Genomic DNA, 15,304 nt, shown 5'->3' on the forward strand with positions numbered 1-15,304 from the left:
ATCAAGGATAAAAGTTCTAATTTTTTTTTTTTTTTTGAGACAGAATCTCACTGTGTCACCAGGCTGGAGTAGTGGTGCAGTCTCGACTCACTGCAACCTCTGCCTCCCGGGTTCAAGCAATTTTCCTGCCTCAGCCTCCCAAGTGGCTGGACTACAGGTGTGCACCACCACTCCCAGCTAATTTTTGTATTTTTTGTAGAGATGGGGTTTCACCACTTTGGCCAGGATGGTCTCTATCTCTTGACCTCATGATCTGCCCACCTTGGCCTCCCAAAAAAGTTCTGATTTTTTTTAAAAACTAAGGAGTATATACTTGTCCTAAAGTTAAGGAAGAAATTGATATTAGCAGCCTTTGACTGCAGAAAAGAAATGTCACCTTCCACTTTCTGAGGACAAGGACAGCATTTCAGTTATTCCTAGAATTTTATATATTAAAAATAATAAATAGTATGAAATTTATTAAACACTTCTGACCAGGTTCTAAAGTAATGCAGGTTGCAGGTTTGTTGAATTTCTTAGAATAGCTGAAAATTTCCAGGACTTTACTTTAAATATATATACTTTAAATATATACATATTTTATATATATATATATTTAAATATATACATATGTTTTTAGGTTGTTATAATGTTATTGGTTTTTTATTAGTAAATTTTGGAGGTGCTTTTAAAAATTGCAGCCAACAATGGAATTAAAAAATATACACTGATTTAATCTTCAGCTAACAGTTACGATGCCTTTCTCTTCAGATACCTACTGCAGATCATCTTGTGGTTCTCTGAAATATAGTTTCTACAGAAACTTATTACTTAATGCTGTACATGAAAATTTAAGAAAATGCCTTAGAGCTATGTATGCAGTGATACAGACTTAAAGGTCTCAGAGCTGTTTGTTTGCAGTGCCTGCTCAGCATGTGCTAGCAACACAAAAATGAAATGTTAAACATCACTTACATCTTTAGAAAGGTTTGCTTTTTATCTTCACAGGATCGCACATGTGACTTACCCTGCCTGGCTCCATGAAGGAAGTGTCAAGTGTATGACATAATGCTAGTATTTTTGAGACTACATTAACCCCACTCCCCCTCCAAACCTGGAGCCTCAAGCTGTAATTAAGATGCCATGATGAGAAAGTTGTGTTTTGTCAGTTTTGGCCCTGAGCGGGTGGCAGCATAATGCCACGCTGCTGTAGAAGCAGGGTGCAGCTGTGCAAAATTCAAATGTTTGTTGTTGTTTATTGTTTACAGAGCCGCTTTTTTTTTTTTTCTAGAAGACTAATGAAGGGATATTGAGTACATTCGCGCTGGCTGACTGATTGTAGCAAGCTTAACTTTCAGTTGATTGAATGAGGTGAAATAAATCAACAAACTGCGGAAAGAAAATATTCACTAAGATTTTGCCCTTGACATGAAAACATGTGTTCTGAGGTCTCAAACAAAAGTGTCTTCTGTTTATACTGACAATTTATGTTTATAAATTATTCACAGTTGCATAATATCTACACAATTTAAGCACTGAATTATTGCATTTTATATTACACTTATATACAGAATTGAACTGCATGATTAATTTTATGGGGTAAAAATCATTATGATAGACATAAATTCACTTACAAAAGTATGATGAGAAAATACATCATATCCACTTTAATTACTGAGATTAAAAACGTAAATTTTGCGAACGCTCTAGGGTCGTAAAACACAATACCCTTACCCACAGGGAACTGGCAGACTCATTGCTAGAAGTAAAATTTATATGGCAGAAAAGGACATAAATTTAAAATGAAAAGTTAACGATAGAAAATTAACTAAACACTAAATAAAATAAATGAAACTTTCATGATGTTCTGAAGGTAGTCTGTTTCAAGCCATGATAAATATGAAAGTAAAGGTTCTTAAAATGAAATATGAAAACCATCTTCCTCAAGAAACTAGACATGGAAAATGTTTCATTGACTGTGAAGCAGCATGATAGCTTTATTTCTATCTGAAGTAAGGATGGTGATTGGAGGGCATGGGGAGGTAAAAGGAGCAGAATTGCAGTGAAAGAAAAAAATTAATTAAGTGTCATAGGAGATTAAAGAATTTTAGCCATGGACATGACACCACTTAATGGGTGAAGAAATTAAAGTTCAATTAGCAATTGAGGGCAATGCGGAACTGAGGTGTCCTGAGCCTCAGACAGAGCCCCTTTTATGATTCCATAGACCTCCAACTCTGTTTAGATGTTATCTCCTGGAAGGTATTTTCAGCCCAGGAGGCCTCTATATTAGGATTGGCTACAGTAAACTTAATGAAGTATGTATAAGTCTGAAAAAATATAGTTTGGTTTTGTGCTTGTTTAAGGGGCTGTGAGGATGGAAAGATCTAGGGATCAGGACAGGAAAGGAGGGAAAGCAAAGGAAGAAAGATAGGTAGCATGTGGCATAACAGACATGGGGGAAAGTAAGAGAGAAACCCACAGAAGAAGAAATAGAAGGGAGAAAGGCAAGCAAGCAAGCAAGCAGAAAGGTTCAGTGAGTTTCAAAGGCACTGTTGATCAGGGCTTATGCTCTGCAGCTTGCATTTATTATAGGCTTATTCTGAAGGCTTGATTAACTTTTGGAACACTGTTCACAGCTCTTCAACTGCTCAGGAACTTATGCCTTTGAGCCTGCGCTCTTTATCAGGTAACAAGCAGAACATTCTGCCCAGAGAGAATAAAAAATCTTTTAACCATGGTAACAATAATGAGAGCAGATCATCTTTAAATCTTAAGAAAATCAAATCAACAGGCCGTTTTCTCACCCTTAGTTTCTCTATCCCTGCTATCAAGAAAGGGCATTGAATTTCAGTGTGTCTTTTTTTGCGGGACTTGTAATCAACACTGGATTTCTTATAATAGAAAGTTCTTGATCAGTGAAGAAGATGTTTTGAAATTTAAGTCTTATGACCTCTCTTCACTTGAGACATACACCCTACAAAAAGGAAAATTCACTATACACAATGCACGTGAAATTATTTAAGACAAATAGTGACCTACCAGTGACTATGATATAGCATTTCCTTTTTTAATGACTTCTTCAAAATTGCAAGGCACACCATGCCCTTCACCACAAACAAATGACATATTTGTGTCATTCTGGAGTTAATTCTCTTCCTGGAAAACCTCTTATCTGATATTATAATCAGTTCAAAAATGATTTATCTTCATATTAGCATAAGACATGGTGTTCAAGAAAAGTACATTTATTTTATTTGTATTTGTATTCAAATTCAAACTGCATCAGCTCACAGTTTGTTATTTATGTGGACAATTCGATGATTGATTGTTGAGATGTCAGTGTACCTACAACTAAGTTGTTTAATGGAGACTCCATATTCAGATGAATCACTAGAATTGCCCCATCTCTAATATTTTCAGCTGTTTTTGCCTGCTCCCGGTAGTGTTGCTCAATTTTTAACATATATATGGTTCATCATCACCTGAATATAAAATTAGAACATGAACATCAGTGGCACCAAAGACAGATGCTATGAGGTGCCTGTTACGTGTAGGTTCAGTGCTCAGTAGAGAAAAGTTTGGACCCACAATCCCAGGCCTTTACTTATAATTCAATGGGAAAGACAGAACATATATGTAAAGAGAAAATTTAAAAGCTAGACTTTATTTAATAGAAACTAATATAGCTTTAATCTTAGTTTTCTTTCAGTGCTTGGAAACCAAACTTTAGGAAGAAATATGAATATTCTTATTCTATTCAGATATACCTCCTTGTAGTGAGCATTTCACATAAACAATCTCATCTAATCATCATAATACTGTGCATGAAATAGATACCATTGTCTTTATTTTGTAGATTAGAAAATTCAAGCCCAGAGAATTTAAGTTGCTTACTCAGTCATTATAGATATTCTTATTTTTGTAAATATAAGCATTTTTGTCACGTGTGATGAAAGTGTGTGTGTGTGTGTGTGTGTATGCTGAAAATATTCCTGTAACTCTGTAGTTGAAAAAACTCCTGCTGCAAGTATATTTATTGGCCACATTTGAAATAATTCTTATATAGTCCATCTACATTTTTCATTACGTTGTCTTGTATTCATTCAAGAGGATCTTTGGCCTCCAGATGGAGAAATAAATTTAACTTGCAGGATGGAGAAGCCAGGGGCATGCAGAAATTGGTGTGTATCTTAAAAGAGAGTTCTAATTATAAGGACCTCTTAAATCTAATAGTTTTTCCCTTTAGTATAAGCTGTTTACTGTGTGAAACATGATGTTTTATATTAAAGGTGGTATTCTGGATGAATTGCTTGAAGCTCTATGATTTTCTGCAAAAACATTATAGGGGAAGATAACTAAGAAGATGCTTGCTGCTACAAATCAGAATAACAGATCAATAAGAGGGACTACAAGAGCAGTAATACTTTAAAGAATTAGTACACAGGAGAAAAGAGCCGTGAAGCAGAAGAATACACACACATACACACACACACGCACACACACAACACCCACACACGTTCTGATGTATATTATATATACATAACATATAAACACAGATGCATTTTAAATAAGTGATCCCAATAACTCCATGTTTGCATCTTCTGGCCACATAGATTACTTTGGTCAGCTCTCTTGTGGAAAATAATTATGGAATGGATTAACTGTTTAATATTTATTAAACTCCTACACTGTATAAGCACTGTGCTTGGTGATAGGAACATAATAATAGAAAAGATGGTCTTTGTCCTCAGGAGTTCCCAGCATACTATGGGAAAGGTATATTGCAATGGTATGGTGGAAGTTTCATGATCCCACAGTGGGAATATTATGGAGACCTTTCTGGAGGAGGTGAGGTTTGAGCTGAGTCTTGAAAAGCAAGTACTGGTTAGTCAGAAGGAAACAAGAAAGATGTTTCCAGAACACAATATGGAAAGGCCAGGAGCTTGAAAGGGAATGTTGTGTGCAGTCTGGGGTTGCTGGAATATAGTGATGAGGGAAAGATGAAAAGTGAAGGTGGAGAGGAGGCTGGACCTACTAGGACTAACTAGGCTTTAAAGTGCTGGTAGGACTTCAAAAATAAAATTCCAATAATGATGACATTTTGCAGGATTTAAAGCATGTGAGTGGCAAGGTCAAATTTGTGTCTTAGCAGAGCATTCTAATAGCTATGTGGAAAATGGTTTTTAGGTGGACAAAACTCGAGTTTGGGATCCAATTTAAGGCTGTATTAGAAGTGTAGGCAAGGCTGGCCGATTGCTTAAGCTTGGGAATTTCAGACCAGCCTGGGAAATATAGTGAGACCCTGTCTCTAAAAAAAAAAAAAAAAAAAAAAAAATTAGCCTGGCATGGTGGTGCAAGCCTGTAGTCCCGGCTACTTGGAAAGCTGAGGTGAGAGGATCACTTGAGCCCGGGAGGCAGAAGTTGCAGTGAGCTGAGATTGTGCCACTGCACTCCAGCCTGGGCTACAGAATGAGACTGTTTAAAAAAAAAAAAAAGAAAGGAAAAGAAGTCTAGGCAAGTGATGCTGAGGATTCGAACCAGCATTGTGGTAATGGGAACCTTCGTAACAGTGTTGGAGGCATTAAGCAATGGTTAGGAGGTATAATTGGTAAGACTTGGTGCTTATTTGGATGTGGACGGACGGATCAGGACTTCACAGGGTTTTAGTGAGGGTGACTGGGTATGGGATGGGGAAGGCCATAAATCTGAGATGGAGAATGATCAGGAACTGGTTGGGGAGATTGGCACCTTGGTCAGTTTAGCTTAAGATGTCTGTGGTTTATCTAGAAGGAGTTCATCAGGGCAAGGTGCAGTGGCTCACCCTGTAATCCTAGTACTTTGGAACACTGAGGCAGGTGGATTGCTTGCACCCTGGAGTTCAAGACCAGCCTGGGCAACATGGAGAAACCCCGTCTCTACAAAAAATACAAGAATTAGCCAGGTGTGGTGGTATTTCCCAGGTACCTGGGAGGCTGAGGTGGGAGGATCATCTGAGTCCAGGAGATCAAGGCTGCAATGAGCTGTGATGGTGCCACTGCACTCCAGCCTGGGTCACAGAGAGAGACCCTGTCTCAAAAAAAAGAGTTGATCAAGCACATGGATATTTTAGTCTGCAGCTTGAAAAAGAGGTCTCTCATGACATGTTTGGGAGTTGCCCGCCTATAGGTATATATCATTGAATACACAGCCTCTTCTGTGTAGTACATTGTGTTGTCTTTTCCCCCCTTTCCTATATCCTAAAGGAAAGATGTGTATCTCCAAAACTATCTAGTCGTTAATATTGTACCTTCTGGTTGTATTCAGTCATTAATATTGTACCTTCTGGTTGTAACAACAGAATGATCCCATAGAACAGGAAATACTCTAGGAAAATGCAAGTTACCAAGTGATTGTTGCTTTCTTCCAGCTTTGTCAGTGGAAATGCCTGCCCCAGAAGGATATTGCTTCAGTTGACCTCATTTTTTAAGGATCCTGGCTCTGCAGCTTTGTCCAGTTCAAAATGGCAGAAAAGGCTCCCCCGGGCTTAAACAGGAAGACTTCAAGGTCGACACTTTCTCTTCCTCCAGAGCCTGTGGACATTATCCGGAGCAAAACATGCTCCAGGAGAGTTAAAATCAACGTGGGGGGCCTCAACCACGAAGTCCTGTGGAGAACGCTGGACAGGCTGCCCAGGACGCGCCTGGGGAAGCTTCGAGACTGCAACACACACGAGAGCCTCCTGGAAGTGTGCGATGACTATAATCTGAACGAGAACGAGTATTTCTTTGATCGGCATCCAGGAGCCTTCACTTCCATTTTAAATTTCTACCGGACAGGGAAACTCCATATGATGGAAGAAATGTGTGCACTTTCTTTTGGCCAAGAACTTGATTACTGGGGGATTGATGAGATCTACTTAGAGTCCTGCTGCCAGGCCAGATATCATCAAAAAAAAGAACAAATGAACGAAGAACTGAGGCGAGAGGCAGAGACTATGCGAGAGCGAGAAGGAGAAGAGTTTGATAATACCTGCTGCCCTGATAAAAGGAAGAAACTGTGGGACTTGCTGGAGAAACCTAACTCATCAGTGGCTGCAAAGGTATGAAACCCATGGTATTGCTTGCCTGTGTATGGTCAGAAAAGATGCTACCTACATGCAAGAGAGTATAACTTTTTTTACTGTTTTAGTAACACAGAACAAAGCATGGCTACACAGACAGTGAACAACTCCTTTCCAAAATCTTATTTAGTCCAATATAGTAATTCATTCTGGTTAACGTCATAAAGTGGCATTACCCTTTCATAAATAATAATTATTGTCTGTAGAAAGGGGCATGGGCAACAGAGGATGAAAGAGAGTCCTCGTTTTCCTGGCGCTGTATCATGTTGGTGACTTGGAGGTTGAGGAGAAAGCACTAGCTCAGACTCAGCAGGCACTGAGTCTTGTGGAAGATGAGGGCCTGATCTCCATCTTAAACAAAGGTAAGGTACTGTCACTGGAAGGAGAGGAGGTACCTCTTAGCCTGGCTCTGTAGAGGTTCAAGGAAAGAGACGAGAGCATGGCCCCAGGTAGCTCAGAGGGCAGGCACCACACACATGAGGAAGGGACTGTTTTACTAAGCTGTGTAAAAAATGAGTCAATGTCCAGAATGCATCCACGTACCCACCTTGTGAGGCCTCCTTTAACAGTGCATGTTTCTGACTGTTGTTGAATTTTTTTTTTTTTTTTTTTTTTACAATTGAGGTATTACCATGTCTGAGTTCATAAAGTATTTGCTTAAAATGAAGGCAAATTCATATTTTCCCATTGTGACTGCATATATCCAAATCTCATAGTAAATTTTTTGTCACTAATTCCAGTGTGTAATTCAACTGTGTGATTCTGTTTGTCTAATTTTATCTAGAGCTTTCAAGGTTAGCCCAAACCAATTTCCACTCCATATATTTAGTTCTGTATTGCAGTATGAATGATAAGTAAAAATTCAAAAAGCCATCTTTAGCTGCAGGAGTATAGTATTGACATTTTGTGCATAATGGATGAAAATGGAGTACGGAATGGAGAAGGGAAGAGTGTGTCATCACATGGATTCTTTTGATTATTTACTGTTTTTTCTAATATATTCTCCCTTGTAAATGGTAATGATTTCAGAATTTGTAATAGACCATATGAGATTTTTGACTGGAAATTAAGATTCTACATGATAATCTATAGCACATAAATAATGTAAATAATCAGCTAATGCAGATGATCGTAAAACTGCTTTTTGTTTGATTTTCTTTCTGGTTGACTTCTAAAGGCATTTTACTTTCCAGCCAGGACATGCACCTAAGTGAAATAAAATGATATCTGTTGTCTATAACAAAGAAATGCTTATTTTGTGGCAAATGGAAGACTTTAGGTTTTTTTGTAGTTTTGGATAAGTTGTTTCCTTTCACTTAACTTGTAAGAAAAAAATAAATGTGCCACATTTGTGGGTTTTGATTGAGAAAGGCTACTGCTCTTTCCAATATCAAGTGTTTAGGTACATACTTGAGTTACTACTAAAAATATGGAGTGAATTTTGAAAATGAATGAGACAGATTCTGGAGTTAAGTGAGTATTGTGGGTGTTAAATGAGTTCTTTCAAGCCTTTAGGCAACTAAGGAATAAATCATTGTTCCATCAAAAGTTCCAGAGAAAGTTAGCCAACTATATAAAAATAAAGCAATTAAGTCAAAGACAATTTGAAAGGTTACTGTAGTTTATTTGTTCATAATGACATTATTAACCTATATCTAAAATTAAGTACTGTTACAGAAAAAATTTAAGATATATGTATATTTTCCCAAAGAATTTCTCACAAGATAGAATAAGGTCAATAACCTGATTTCCTACACAAGGTAGTTCATTTAATCTGTAAATTTTAGAAGAAATCGCCGTTTCTTAATCTCTAAGAAGGTAACTATGACCACGGCTTTTTACAATAGACCTTTACATATGCATCCAACATATTATTTAAATTTGCTTCAAATTGTGTCTGTATGAATAGACAAGAAATCTACCTACAAACTCTACCCAGCAGCCAAAGACATTGGTTTTAGAAAATTTTATGCAGTTATAAATGGTAAATTTGTTTCCACATTGTTAATCAAGCTAAGTCAGTCTTCACTATAAGTTGATTCTTTACTAAATTTCCATACAGGATTTATGTTTGTTTATATGTCTACATTTTCCTCTCTGTTTGAATAGTGAAATATTATGGAAATTATTTACATTTGATTACCTAGTAGTTTAGTGAAATTATTGTTCGTTTGTCTGAGGTTTAGAGCCTTTTAAAAATGGCTCTGTGTAATGTCTTATATAAACCACTACCTTTTCCTGTCCTCTTCTGGAGTCCTATAACTTGTTTTTTTTTTTTTCTTTCTGGAGTAATTCTTGGTGAGGGGAGTGGTAATGCAGGTATGTGTGGATAGTATTTTCACAACTTAAGAAAAAGTAGTAATATTACAGCTACACTAGGGTGATATTCTAGCCCTCACTATTTACTTTATTGTGTGGGTACATCAGGCTCTTTCCTATGTTGTGAAGCCCTTGTGTAGGAATGCTGGGAACCTTCGTGTTCGTCCTCACTTGCTTAGGAGGTAAGATAGCTTTAAAGCAGAATATCTGTGGACCTTGCCTTTCCAGTTTTTTGCTTATTCAGTATGATAATTTAGTTGAACATATGCTCTATGTGTGCCACACACATGAAAGTAGGTACTTAGACACTCCATTCTTTCCAGAATTTACAAATGTCCTTAAAATATACTCTTCTCTTTAACTGGGATTTCATATCATTGAAAATATTTGTGTGTTTTTCTCTTTCAGTTTTTGTATAACTTAATAGATTCCTGTAATGAAGAAAGTATAAAAACTATAAGATTATTTGCCAAATCCCTAGTATGGAAGGAAAAATTTGACCCTCTCTATCAGGTGTTACATAACAGGCTAAAATATCTATTCTTTGATATGAAATAAATACTCAGTAATCAGTTAAGCAATAATTGTTCAGCCCATGCTATATGCATCCCCTATGATATAAAAAATTATTACAAGGTCAATTGACCTACTATTTTTTTGTCTTTGGGTATTTCTCTGACAATAACAAGTCAACTCATTTGGAACATGTTCCCTGGTGTCACATAAGGAGCCACTTCTCTTACTTGGATGTTCTGGTGTATTAATACCTGAAAAAAAGCCAAAACGGGGTTTAACAATGTGGTATATCTGAAATATTACATTTAACAAATTAACATTTTTGCACACATATATAAAACCGGGAAATATAATCATGCTATTCAAAACATAATGACAGGGAGAATAGAAATACCCATTTCTTAGTTCTCTGGGATACGGTGTGACTTGGTAATGGGACACAGGTTTATATCTGTATGATGGACTCTGTCTTTTTTGACTCTTGTCAGTGTATGTTGGTGACTGTACATGCCCTCATACAGAAATAATGTACACAGTTTAATTTGGGGTGGTTTGTGAATGTGTGGCTCAGCTGAATGGGCCCAGGGCATGACTGGAACTACTCCCTGGGTTACTATGACAGGAATTGCTGACTTTAGTGTGCCTTTCATAGGATCGTGCAAGGGGAAGAAAAGGGCTCAACTTGCTGCCAGCTTCTTGGGCAAAAATTGGAATTCAACTTGATCCTGTACCTCTTCCAGGTCATGGCAATTTAGTCAGTCTCTGGACTGGAAACATTTTTCTCTCTTTTCTTTGGCTTCTTCCCAAGTAAACTGCAGTAGCTATTTCCCTGTAAATATTGCTTATAGTGACGTCAGTCTAAAAGGTGTTTAAAAGCATGTTTGAGAAATGGGTCTTGTGGCAGGCAATATTCTCAGCCTTTGGGATGAAACAACAATCAGGAAGTAGCACAGCCCACCTGAGATCTGAAAGAAACTAGACTCATCAGTACCACACAGGGCCCTCACTTTGGATGTCTTAAGAAGGTCAAGAACAAAGGAAATCATCTGGGTTTCCGGCAAATCCAGGAATCTGGGCTCATGGCTGAGTCCTCTGAGGGAAGACTCCCTCTAAGAGCATAAGTGGATGTGTGTGCTGGGCAGTGCCAGACAACAGGCTGATCTCAGGTGTCAGGTCAGGAAGCTAGAACGTAAGCAGCCCTTATTGGATAAGAACAGCAGGAGGCAAAATCTGCGGAAACACTTTTCTATTCGTCTGAACCAAACAGTGAGAGCACACAGCAGCTTTTTCGGGGCAGCATACAGGTCAAGTGGGGGCATTGTTTAGGACCTGCTTTCCACTCCTAAGTTTCCTCATTTATGCATAGCCACCACTTCCTCCCTCCCTTTCCCCCACTGCTCTTCCCCCTCCTCCTCTCTCTCTCACTCACTCACTCTCTCTCTCTCTCTCTCACACACACACACACACACGCATACATGTCTTGTGCCCCTCAGGAACTGGCTTTATTTTAGTTTAAGAAAAGTGGGGAATGATTGACTAGAGAAATATTTCTCCACTTTTTTCATCAATAGCCCCCTACAGAGAAAAATTAAGTTAAACTGAAAAATGGAGTTCAGAGGGCCACAAATGATGGTACTATGTAAGTTTTTTTATTCCTCCTCACTAGCACCAGTTTTCTCTCCCTGAAAATGCGTGGAACGGAGGGAAGGAGATGACCGTGTTTCTTGCCTGCATCTTATTCCCTGCATACATCCACAGGTCCATTGTTGTTGGCACGGTGCAGCACGGCACCTGAAGGGCCAGGAGACCATAGCCATCCTTGGATCAAGTCGGGAGCTGGTGGTGGCAGATGGGCAGTCTGTGCTTGGAAATTCAGCTCTCTGCAGAGCCAGGAGTCCAAATTATGAGTTTCTTAGATACTGGTACCTGTTTGGTTGCCCTGTTGATAACTCCTTGAGAACTATCTCCCTATTCCAACTAAATTAGAGTGTAGGCCTTTCAAGCCACAGAAATAGTAAAAAGAAAATAAATCAAAATAAAACAAAAACTACTGTGTACTTATCAAGGGAGAAAGAATACATAACATTCTCATTCTATTTATAGTGTACGGATCAGTTATTCTAATGCTTTGAATGAAAAATGAAGGAAGGCATTGGAACAGAATCATAAATGATTATCTTTCAGTTCAAGAACAGAACTTACACATGTTATGCTTGTAAGTAGATCCAGCCAAGTGAACAACTTGGGCTGTGTAACACTTTGTTTAGTTTTCTGATGACCATCTTAGTGGTAAGAAAATATAACAATAGGCTTTAAAACCAAAAATGAGCCAAAACCATGAAGTGATGCAGTGTGAACAACACAGAAACCCATCTACATTGAGGCCCCTCTGTGTACCGTGCGGTGCTCTCCTCTGCATTGAGGCACCTCTTTGTACTGAGCAGTACTCTCATTCTCATCTGCAGTGGGCTAATTATTATGCCAGTCACACTGTTTCTTTATTGGTGGTTTACCATTTTCCTTTCTTCCCCTTTCCTCTCTGCATCCCATCTGTACAGATTAAGCTGTTTGTGTTCTTCCAATAACATAGCATGAGAGTTCAGAGATGTTAACAGATGATAGAGTTTAAAAGAACTTGGCCAATCTGCAGAGGTTTAGCTTGAAGATTTGCTTTTCCCTTTTGTAAAGTGTATCATCCATGAAGACTAACAGGTCATAAACCTGAAAGAAATTAGGCATAAGAAAATAAAACAGATAAGATAGAAAACACCATTGGGTTTTGGTTTAAATGTCTCAAATATTATGTTTTTTAGCTGTAGTGATCCCATTTCTAGATCCATGCTTCTCTGCTTTCCCGGAAAGGCTGCCCTGAAAACTCACCACTGTTCAGTTGGCCACGTTTGGTCATGGCAGAGAAGGGCAAGAAAAGAAGAAGAAGAAGTCATAAAAAGCTCACACCCCCACATCCCATTGTAACCTAGGGTGCCATATGTTCTGCTTTTATGGAGATAGTCTTGGCTAATGCCTTTTGTCCATGTCTAATTATTAATAGCATTTCTTTTTACTCTTCAAAGTGTCCCAGTTTGCACAATGAACTAAGTCATCACCTTGCAAGTGAATATTTTTGAAAAAGTAAATTACCCAAGAATCATGCACTTTTTGATTCCTCTTTGCTTCTTGGTTGCATCTGAAGAGGTCTAGTCTTAATATCCAAGCAGTTTTTCCATCTCTTTAGAAAACTCATTAGTTTTCATTAACATTAAAAGACATCAGATTCTTTTCAAGCTTTATTTTTTAAACCTCAATAAATACAGTAATTATCATTTTCAGTGTTAAAAAATGAGTTCTTTCTATATTACTTAGTGTTATCACAAAATAGAGTACATCAGCAGTATTTAAATATTCTGGCTCTGAAAATTTATATACACTGCTTTGATTATTAGCAAGTTTGTTTTCTTTATTTCAAGTGAGGAAGTTTGTAAAATAAATGATCTACTCTTTTAGGTAAGCGTAAGTATTATGAAGGAAGGTTGCAATATTTAACACTGTCCACTTTGGAATACTCTAGAAGGATTTGAATACTGTTTTTGATTAAGTCTTCTTATCTGAGCTTTATCTATCATTAAAAGGAAGAAGAAAAACAAATACTTTCCAAATGCTAAGAGTTTATAAGAAATTTCCCATGGGGCATATACCTTGACTTTAGGTAGCCACCCTGTATTGTTTACTTTTAAGCATTTATGTTCTCTAGTGGAACCTCAATCTGAAAGTCCATCTGATAAGTACACGAAATTGCTTTGATTCCTCAAGGAGATGGTTGGTTATTGTCTTATCCATGTTTATTTATATTGTTACAATAATTTAGCTTCCCCCCATCCCCACCCCAGCATGTTGCAGAGAATCTTATAAGGATTGATACATTGATATATATAGTATATATTGATATACTAATAGTCATACTATTGATTAGCATTGTGATTGTGGTATGGTATAGATACAGCAGTTAGTTATACTGGGACTAAACATGAGAAGATGCTATATTGAATGTCACCGATATTTTCCTTTTTCTTAGCCACTTTTATATTTTATAGAAATATTTGGCATATAACATAAAACAAAATATTCTCTTCCCAGAGATCCTATAGGATTATTTGTTAAGGAGTGTTGAATCAGTCAGTTTTATTGAATATTACATATCACATATAAAATATTAAATATTTTATTGAATGCTAAATATTGCATAAATTGAATCATGAAAACTAAACAGCTTTGGGCACTTTATTAATTTTAATTCCTCTACATTTCCAGTTTGTTCCACAAAAAAGGCAGTCCACGAGAAATACATACACTAATTATTCAAATAAAATTTAAAATAATTCAGAGCAAAAAACAGAACTAGAAGAAACGTATTTTAAATCATCACAGTAACTCTAGAGAATGCTTTGTTTTCCACAAAATGTTTCAAATTATTTAATTAACAAATGACAATCTTATAATTTTTTAGAGTTTGAAATTCATAAACAAAATATGTTCATAATTTTTAAAACTTGCCTTCCTGGCGCTACCTGACATTTTAACTGACCCCAAGTAAGAGCCATTCCTAACTTAGAGACTCTGTCTGTATACCCATTTGAATTGATCATTTGGATAAAGGAAAGTGTTTTCCTTTATCATAATTAACAAAGTTGATTTGAAGAAAAATTGTGATCAAAACATGGTTCTAAAGGAAAAAACAAAACAGCTGCTAAAATACAATTCATGAAATAACCATAGATTACAATAGTTATTTTTGTTTTGAGCATTGAGTTAGCATTGGTGGTTTGATTCTATTTGAGAATAACCCCAGAGTTCCATGGCATTTGGTAATCTGTAATGCCCTGAGGCATAAATCTGCATTATGTATAACGTGAGCTTGGTGTGTAGGAGCTAGTGACTTTGAGAGGGAACGAGCTTAGCTGGTCACCCAACGCTGTCCACTCTACTCAATTTGTTTCTTTCTCCCCATTGTTATTTGCACTAGCTCTCGTTAAATGTTACTATATTTATAAGGGAGATTATGTGGCATAGTAGAGATTTATAAAGCTCTCAGGACACATCCCTTATTAAAAATATTCTATCTGGGTATTCTAAGAGGTGGTAGAAGCTTTTTAAGATAGCAGTAAGCTTGGGAATTATTTTTGCCCATTAACTGCCTGTTTGGTCATTAAAATCCTTCCTCCCTCTGCAGGAGGACAGAGAAAGATGACCCCATGCCACACCAGCAAGCTGTTCCACATAGTATGTGGGCATTGGAGGCAAGCTGCACTTACTGTATCTATCAGCAACATCCAGTTCTTAACCTCCTTTCCCAGTGTCTCCTGGACTGTAGTTGATGATCACTTTAGAGTT

The 15,304-nt window shown here is 37.3% G+C and overlaps 1 protein-coding gene across 1 annotated transcript in view; it reads left to right on the plus strand.

Moving 5' to 3' along the window:
* KCNB2 (potassium voltage-gated channel subfamily B member 2) overlaps positions 1-15,304 on the plus strand; it is a 418,770-nt gene that overhangs the window by 23,664 nt on the left and 379,802 nt on the right. Inside the window, exon 2 of the mRNA XM_025394582.1 lies at positions 6,389-7,060. Coding sequence (XP_025250367.1) covers positions 6,482-7,060 — 579 coding nt within the window. The 5' untranslated portion in view covers positions 6,389-6,481. The remainder of the gene's footprint in view (positions 1-6,388; positions 7,061-15,304) is intronic.

Source organism: Theropithecus gelada, chromosome 8 (genome assembly GCF_003255815.1).
Source record: "Theropithecus gelada isolate Dixy chromosome 8, Tgel_1.0, whole genome shotgun sequence".
In the NCBI taxonomy this organism is placed as follows: Eukaryota; Metazoa; Chordata; class Mammalia; order Primates; family Cercopithecidae; genus Theropithecus; species Theropithecus gelada.